The sequence below is a fragment of the Apis laboriosa genome, unplaced genomic scaffold (genome assembly GCF_014066325.1).
Source record: "Apis laboriosa isolate Shangri-la unplaced genomic scaffold, ASM1406632v1 scaffold42_cov153, whole genome shotgun sequence".
In the NCBI taxonomy this organism is placed as follows: domain Eukaryota; kingdom Metazoa; phylum Arthropoda; class Insecta; order Hymenoptera; family Apidae; genus Apis; species Apis laboriosa.
Window position 1 is genome coordinate 490,782 of NW_025223257.1, and position 9,443 is coordinate 500,224.

General features: G+C 42.8%; 1 protein-coding gene across 2 annotated transcripts; it reads left to right on the top strand.

The window, feature by feature from the left end:
- The first annotated feature begins 1,190 nt into the window (after positions 1-1,190).
- LOC122716112 lies at positions 1,191-7,150 on the top strand. 2 transcript variants are annotated; one of them, XM_043938873.1, is made up of 6 exons: positions 1,191-1,952; positions 2,247-2,391; positions 3,333-3,550; positions 3,905-4,097; positions 6,042-6,123; positions 6,595-7,150. In XM_043938873.1, exons 1-5 carry the CDS (start codon positions 1,856-1,858, stop codon positions 6,097-6,099), a joined length of 711 nt encoding a protein of 236 aa, XP_043794808.1. In that variant the 5' UTR covers positions 1,191-1,855; the 3' UTR covers positions 6,100-6,123; positions 6,595-7,150. The 2 variants fall into 2 exon arrangements, with proteins under 2 accessions (XP_043794808.1, XP_043794807.1); XM_043938872.1 differs by lacking the exons at positions 6,042-6,123; positions 6,595-7,150 and having other exon boundaries at positions 3,905-4,212.
- The last annotated feature ends 2,293 nt before the right edge of the window (positions 7,151-9,443 follow it).

Below are 9,443 nucleotides of genomic sequence, written 5' to 3' on the forward strand. Positions count from 1 at the left end.
ATCCAATTCAGATATTATTGTTCCAATAAATCGGACGAATTTAGGACGACTTTTCGAGGCAACGAGTTCTTTTGAAAAAAAAAAAAATGGAATTCGTCGCTGGAATTCTTTGAAAGCGAGACATCCTAAGTTTCGAAATGTATAAACAAGATGTGAGAAAAAATTAACCAGCGATGCTTGGATCGAATAAAAGATGGCGATTAATAATTATAAGCTACGAATAATTTTCGATAATTAATTAACGTAATCGAAATCGAAGGGGTTGAATGAAAATCACCGTTCAACAAAAATTCCAACTCCTTATCGTGATATCGAGAACAGTTGTATACAAAGAGGAGACACATTCCTTCATCTGGAAGTCGTTTGTGAAATCGCATCTCGTGGCTGCGTAGTACACGAATCTGTGATGTTGATGTAATAAATCGGGTTTAAAAAGAGAATCAACGGAGTCAACGAGAAAAGCAAGAAAAAGACGAGCAAAATCCAGCGCAAGCGTGAGTATAAATTGCGAACACGAAAGAGGGTTAGCCGAAAATGATAACGTCTGTTGGAGCGAGGCGACAAAAGACAAAAAGAAAGAAAAAAAAGCATCGAAAAACTCCTACAATGGATGCAAAGGATAAAAATTAAATAATTATCTCAACAAATACATCAAATCCTTACGATTTTTCTTCGACTTGTTAATGGTCTCCCATTTCTTAGTTGAACTTAGTCCCCTCCTTGAGTTAATTTTATCACCATGATTATCACCGTGATACGCTATTCAAAAGGACAACAACAAGTTTTATTATGAGAAAGAAAGAATCGCGAAAGAAATGAGATCGGATCGGAAGAAGAAATGTTCTGGAAGGGATTGGTATGTCGCCTTGATGACGAAAGCTACACTAGCGGTGTATGTTTAATATCTTCGATGACGGAATTAAAATAGATATATAGAAATAAATGTTTAAGGTGTGAAAGAGGAGAGGGGAAGGAAGGAGGGGAAGGAAGGAGGACGAAAAGAGAAGAAGAGAGAGAGAGAGAGAGAGAGATGGAACCGTTCTGTGCGGTTGAGTGGTCAACGTGTAAAGCAAAAGAAAGAGGAGGATACGTTTTCTGTGTTCCAGTGGGAGGAGGTACTAAAATTAGAGGAGCCCACGCGGGTAACAGTTTCTTCTTCGAGCTTCCTTCAGACATTTTCAAATAGTCCTTTACGCCGATAACACAACGTGTTTTCGCGACGTCTCGCTGTCAGTCGCGACTCGGCGCCGTGATTCTGCGTTCGATTCGATTGGCTTACAAGTGACTTCCTCGGGAGACACGGTTCCCTCCTTGGAACCCATTCAACGTCCAAGTGACTCGAGATATTCCAACTGGCAAACGAAAACTTTGAATAATCGTCCTTTCATTTTTTTTTTTTTTTTCTTTTCTCCCACCAACGATTATATCGTAATCGATGATTCTCGGCGAAAAAATGAAAATTAAGGAAGATCGATCCCCTGTTCCAACCGTTCGTTTCAATATCGTCCAGTGACTACGAAATAATTTCAATAAGTAGCCAAGTGCAAATCGAGTTTCTTTCACCATTAATCGTGGTTGTCTCTAACGAAATTGCCTCCAGCATTTAATACAAGCTAGCCTTTCAAGACGATAATATATATCCCTGTCTTCATGCATGCGTTTCAAGTGACTCTCTCGCGAAGATAGCTGGCTCCTCCTACCTACTTCATCAATTTCCTTCGTCAATTTCCTTATCAATGAAATTGTCCCTTCAATCCTCGCCGTATTCCACCGATTCTCCCCACTGTGATTTTTTTCAACGTTGAGAATCTCTCTTCTCGATTCCCGGATTGGCCGATTCCGTTAAGGCTGCGGCATGTATTTCAATCGATCGGATATCGGCTCGTCAATCTGCATACATTTCGTTCTGCTATTCCTGATTTTTCTATCGGCCAGCATCGAACGAATCGAAGGTAAGTTGTTCAAGTTCGATCCAATCGAGTCGAGAAACGTTATCAACTGCTTTTTTATCCAATACAATCGTGTCGAAACACAACGTAATCGATACACGTACGTTTATCGTACGACTAATCAACGTATATTCGTGAAAAATATAAAATACATATATATATATATATTTAATGAAGCACATGGAAAGAAGAATGCACCAAAGAAAAAAGTGGATAAGATGAACACATTTGCATGTATTTACACGCCACGATAAACTCGTTCGAGCTAAATATAAAAAAATTTATTGAAATTGGCAGGTAGAAAATGCGTGTGCACGAGCAAGGACTGCAAAGCAGCCGGGGTGGACACGTGCAAAACAAAGTTTTCCTGTTACACGGAGTGGATTTTGACCAGGAATCAGGAATTGGAAGAGAACGCTACAACCAGAGGATGCACGTATAGGTATATACATCCATTAATTATCATACAATTGTTATCCGATGTGATTTCTCCCTATATTATTCCTTTAATACGACGGAAAAGATGTGATTGAATTTTAATACGCAACGATGGATATGTATATGTAATAGATATTTTACGATATTTATATTTAGAGAACGGAAACTGGTTTGATACGTAAAAATTTCGTGGCTCGTTTATTTGATTCCGCGCAAATAATATTCGTCAAAAGATAAAATGGAATTCGTGTTTTAAACGGGTTTACAACGATTATAGTGGTAACACTTTGGTAAAAAAAAAAAAAAAAAATAATAGCCTAACCTCTGACCTTTCCTCTCTCCTTTGGACAATAAATTTCAACGATATAAGTTCGGTTTATTATTCGAAAACGATTTAATTTGCTGAATTTCGAAGCGATCGGCGCACCGTTGTAAATTCACCAGAGCTCTGGCTAAAACAGATAGCCTTGAGGAGATAATCGACACGAGAATTTTCGCAAATTCTTTTCGAAACGCGTCAAGATGACGAAATGTCGAAATCGAAAACGAGTTTTTATTACTTCCAATTAAATCGTCCAACGAGTTATCGGGAAGATAGAACGTGGCATCAATCGCCAAGATAGCTAAGGAGAGGAGGAGGAACAAAAAATTAATTTTTACCAACGATAACGTAATTCAAACGCGAGCGATCATCGAAACTGACCCCCTTTTTCGATCAAATTCCTCCACCAGCGATATTCAATAGTCCGCGAGGCGATTCACTTTCTCTCTCTCTCTCTCTCTATCTCTCTCTCTCTGTCGAGGCGCGATATAAGCGTGGAATATTGAAATCTTGCGACGTAAATCGTGGAAAATGGTTATTTAAATCCTGGCTATCACCGGGGTCACGGAACTTTATCGTGGAGTGGCTATTTTATCGGAACGTTGTACGTTGCCATTGCCCAGGTTTGCCACGCCATTGTTGTGCGAGACAAAGTCCTGGGTCACGAGGTCGAAGTCGAGCGACAACGTGGACCGATCGTCGGCTGCCTGGATCCGCATGCAAAGACTGAAGTGTTGCAACAACCACGACTACTGCAACGCTGATCGCAACGTGAACGCGTCCACGAGGATCCACGACAAAGACAGGCCCGATCCCGTCAATTCTACTTTAGACTATAATGGTAAATATAATCCCTCCCCGCGCTTTTTATCGTCTACTCTCGTTCCTTATATATTAAAAGTACCATTAAAAATGTCCGGTTATTGGAAAATATATTCGGCTTGGTTCTATTCGCTTCGAGGAAAAACTTTAGCTTTATCCCAAATTCGTACGGGTTGGCGCCGGTCGGAAGTATCCACCCGGACGTTCGAGCTCACAATAACAATTTTGAGCTCTTGAGTTTAACTTTAAACATACGTAACGGTTATCAATGCGATACGCGTGATTTAAAACATTCAAAGACCTATTATTCCCTATATTATGAAAGTAGCCGGAGGAATGGATTTTCTGATCCAATCTTGCGCTGTGTGTAAAGGTTCCTTTAATGGGATGTCGTCGAGCCGAGACGTAATGGGATCGATCGAGCCTGATCCAGGCCCGATCGCCGAAGGACGGGAATCGTCAGATCCGTTTCACGAGAGTCGCGTTAAGCCGCTTCTCGTCGCAGCTCTGGTCTTGGCGATCGCTGCCCTCACATCGGTCCTAGCCGCATGCTACGTTATTACAAGGTCTGCAAATTTGTATTATCTCGATTACCATAATGTTCCCCCCCGTCAACAACGAGTCGCCTGGCGCGGCGAGAGAAGATACAAGGAATTTCACGCAAACCAATTTTTATAGTCTTTGTTTTTGCCGCGAAGCATACATCCGTTGGAGGAGGTAAGGTGCATCAATAAAACGTGTATTTTACGACGGCAACCACATATATATGCGTATAGAATATCTCGAAGGAAGGTTTGCCAGAAATATTCCAGACGTTTTTTTATGTAATAGCTGCGACTGCTTATGAATAAGTAATTTTTAATCGTTCGCCTCGTATGTTTTTTTTTTCTTTTCTCTCTCTCTCTCTCTCTCTCTCTCTCTCTCTCTCTCTCCTCGGGTAATATTTTCCCCCATATTTTTCTCCCATTTTGATTCACAATCGAGAAGAATATCCTTGTATTTTTGCTTACATTCCTTGACACGTTGCCAAGAATTTGTTCACCTCTTTGTTAAGAAAACAACATTCATACGTAAGCTCGTAATTGTAATTGCTTGGCATTGGCCGTTGGCATACGTTCTCTTGCCAGCCCGATTCTCCAGCGAATCGATTCGCGCGTTAAACGCGTTTTCGAATTCGCGAGTTCAAAGTAAAAGTTTCGATTCTGCGACGGAAACAATAGGCGCGCCAGAAAAATCCGAAGGCGAGCTACTGCCTCTATCGATACGACACTCGTTTACTCGTTCGCAAACGGTTTGAAAAGTCTTCCATTGGAAAGCAACGGCACCACGATGAAAAACCTTGTGCTAATATTAACTCGGCGACCCGTTAACAATCACCGTTCACGACGTTGCAAACTCGTGTCTTGATACTCGATGCTACACGGTCAATTGACTGCTCTCGCGCGTCGAAAATCGGCTCGAGATTATCGCCTCGAAAGACAGTTGGGACTTGAATATTATCCTCGCACAAGGAGCTTCTCTCATTGCCGATCCCATAATTATTGCCACGTGTCACTTCTCGACCGAACGATCGAGCCCATAAAACTTCTTGTAAACACAAATTTTCACGATCGACCGAGCCGATCCAATCTCCCATTGTTCGTTTTCCAATAGGAACGATAAAACGTTTCATCCTTTTCCGAAATCGATTCCAAAGTTGACCTCCCGGCCAAACAACGTGGCACCGCTTCCTCTCTCTCGAGCACCACTTTTTTATTATCTGCCCACAAGTTTCCCTCTTCCTTTTCTGAACAGGCCGATTTCAGTGGGTTCGTTCTTGGGCCGGTTTGTCGCTGCGCATTAAAACCCGCCCAACTGCCTTCTTATCAACACTCCTTTTTCTTCGGGACCCATCGAAACAGATAGCGAAGGCCGAAAAGGGGGCGCTCTCTCTCTCTCTCTCTCTCTCTCTCTCTCTCTCTCTCTCTCTGCCCTTTACCTCCCTAATCTTCGAACGGTTAAGTGCGTTTTCGAGTTTGGGAACGCCCTGGCCTTTTCGAATCGCGTACACCTTGGCGGACGTGTCTCTTCCTTTCTTCCTTCTTTATCTCGTCTTCGAGCGTGTATTTCGAGCGTCGCAACGAGGAGGAGGGGGACACCGCGTTCCTTTCCCGATTCCTTCGTGTTTCACACGAACGAAAACCTTAACGGCTGGCCACGTTTCTGTCCGCTTGTAATGACGTTGCCTTGTCACCACGGATAATGCGCCGCCAATGGGATCGGTAGGGACGTCTCTTTATCGCGGAGGGTATGGCGCCTCGAGTGCAGAGAAAATAGAGGTGAATTAGGATAAGGGGGAACCGATAACCGAGGCGGTGTGCATTTTCATGAACGCGCGTTCCCACTTTACCTCACCGCATCTTTATCGCGTATTTTTTTTTTTTTTGGATCGTTCAATTTCGTATTTTTTATCAATCTCACGATGTTTTCTTTTTTTCTTTCTATCTTACATTCGTTTCGTTCATTTACAGATTATTGAAAACGAACCTGTACGCAGTCAGAAACGAGGAATTCATTCACGTTTCTTAGAGACGTTCGATTCGAACGAATCAGGTAAGCCGATTATCGATTATGCATTATCGTATTATCATTGCGCAATGAGAAATTGCAGCTTGCGTATACGTGTACACATCCAAGTTAAATCGGTTCGAACGTTTGCTCATAAACGTTTGCACACGGATACTGGTCTTTAATCGTATGCCCCTGATCGACTAACGAACGCAAAATATAAATAGATGCCACTATGCAGGAGATAAGTGTCGCCGACAAGCCAAACGAGTCTGAGTACGAGAACAGATTTTTGTTTTCGATAATATCGAACAGTGCCTTCGAGCTCTGATCGCTCCATTGTCAGAGAATACGGTAGAGAAAAAATAGTTTTATCGATATTAATATTCCCGTTCAAAAAATTACAATCGATTCCATGCCCAGTTTACCATTTTCGTTTATATATAAATTCTTAATTATTTGTACAACCATTGTCTCTCTTCCTCGAACATTCGAATATTCTTCGTGTTTGTTCAGGATGATGGATCGTGTGGCGCCAAATCGACGCGAGGAAACGAACGTGGGATATCCTGCGGTTTCAAGAGTCATCGAATGCATGACGAAGCTCGACGAGGGACAGTTTTGGGCAAACAACTCGGTGAAACTCCTTTGTTTCGAGCGGTATGACTAACATCGAGCCTCTCGTTCTCGAATTCCGTCCTCCCTGTTCTACGGGGTTTGAAACCAGGTGCTTCGATTAGTAGTAATTAGTCATCCTTAAAACACTCGCCACGCAGAGGAAAACGAGGAACACGTAGCAGGAAGGAAGGGGAAAAGGAAGGAAACGAATAATCTGTGCGAAAATCTGTGCGAAAAGTCGGTCATATTCGGGAATATTTTCGAATCGTTACGCGATGTAACGAATTGCATGCAACATAAGTGTGGTAAAATGTCGATTGTGAAAGTAAATTTAACTGTAGCCAAGAACTGTCGAAACCGATGTGCGGTATCTAACGCGATAAGATAAATTATTATGCGTAAAACAAACTGCATTCCCGTTTTACAGGATTTACTGTTCTGCTGTGATTGTACGTCTCGGCTCTTATGCATAAGAAGCTTATAGAATAAAGCGGATCTTGATTTACATATACCTTCTCTGTCTAATAATTTTAAATAATGGGTTCGATTCACGTGGCAGGAAATACCGATAATGTATAAATCTCAAGGATTAATTAACATATATATATATACAAAGACAAGCAGTTGTTTGTACCGTTAAGTTGTTTCGCGATCGACAATCGCGTTATAGGAAATGAAAAAACTTTTTTTCCGAGTGTCTTCAATCATAGGATGACTGACAGTCTCTGCCATGTTGGAACCATGACAAACAATAGCGTATTCCATTAAGTCTTCCCTGAGAACTAACCGAGCCACCCATAACCAGGTGCTCGTCGGATCCAACTTTGGATCTAACTCGACCGCCTTGACCACCACATTCGCTGCGCCCGACGAAAATCAATCACTCGGTTAAACGTATAGGTAGACGCTCAGGATCTCTCCCCCCCCCCCCCTCCAGGCATCCACGAATGACCAAATATCTTAGATAAATATCTTCAGCTTGTCTAACTGGTTCATCCACGAGCCACTAACAAGATATTTCTCTTTCTTTCTCTCTCCCTCTCCCACTCTTCTCGAGTTCTTCTTTCCTCTTCACGTTTTGTTCTTGCTCTTGTTTCGAACAAGTTCAATCCCCTTTTATTCGCGAAACGATCTCTATAAACGTTCTCGACTTCTCTACATACTACGTAAGCATAATTAATATAATATAATAAGCGATAATAATTCTTTCCTTCGTCGTGCTTGTATCATGGTGTCAACGAACTACACTACGATACTTCCCTCGTATTCGCGTTGTTATCTATCCTCGACTGTAACAGTGAAACGCTTTGAATTCGCACACGAGGAAGAAACGAATAAACTGATTAGAGTTTAGCCCGATAGACTCGTTAGACGAAAATACGAAGAAACGGATTTAAAAATAATATCGGTGAGGCGATCGTGCCAGAAGTATATTTCATTTGCGAAATGTCCGGGTGACAGCGTTCAACATCGAGCGCGTCACTTTGGATCGGATTATTCTCGGCTAACATACCGAAGATTCGGAAGAGGGCAACGATGCATTTCTCGTGTAAGAAATAAGCAAAAATAGGAGCAACGCCGTGGCGCCAACGAGTTAATAGTTAATTGGCTAATGCCCGGCTAAAAATAAACTTCGACTTGTTCGTTGACTCGGTGGTTATATTCAAAGTAGCCAACACCAGCGAGTCTGGTTCCTAAAAAGGAAATCGCGTAAATATTTAGAACTGAATATTTTCCTTCTCTTTTTTTACGATCGATCTAGGAAAGAAGGGAGGATCAAACAAACGCGAGATATATATCGAACGAAACGAGTCGGGAGGGAAATAAAGCAGAAATGAGAGGCCGGCGAAACAAGAAGATTGAAATCGGCGACGAGAGATTGTGAACGTCTGTGAACGAAATACCATCGACTCATTTCGAGGAAACCACTTAGGAAACAACGAATTAGCCGAGCGGATTTAATACTCCGTTCCTCTGTTCCTTCCTCTGTTCTGATCCGCACGCGGTCGCAACCGGTCGTCGATCCAGGTGACGATCCCTGCCTATCGACGATCGATCGCCAAGCCCGGGACGACGAAAGAGATCTCGCGCTTAAGTGAAAAGGTCTGTCGAGGGGCACGCGTATGCATAATGCACGCTGAAAGGGGAGGGAGAGGACGGGGGGGTTGACCGATTATCCGGACAAAGGTTGATTTATTTATCTCGTTTATCATCCCCGTTAAGCGAGCCGATCTTTGCTTAGGTGTCGACACGTACGTACAATTGTACGGAATAGATTGGACGATGTATTTATGGATCTTTGTACACCATTCCATTTGCTATCATTGGCATAGCAAATTTTTCATTTAACCAGACTCGGATAATGGCGATCCTGTTCGAAAAGATTCGCGACAACGACGCGTTTAAAACGATGCGTTACGTATACTGGCGCATTATTATTCCATAAGTAGGGAAGAAGAAATAAGCGGAGACGACGAATAGCGCACGACAAAAGTTAAAAAGGAGGCCGCCTGTCAGGAGGAAGGCTGACGATCCACAGCAGAAGTAAGTTGCTGCTCTTTTCATCGTCCCTCTTCCTTCGTTCAGGAACCGTGTGTTCGCGCGCGCGCGTAAGAGAGAGAGAGAGACAGAGAGGAGGAACATGTGTGCGTATCTTGAGCTCCACAGACACTCACCCACACCAAGGAAACGTGGCGTCTCTGCCTCGGGGCTCAGGCGCCACTGTCTCCCTTCTCCCTGTCCCTCGT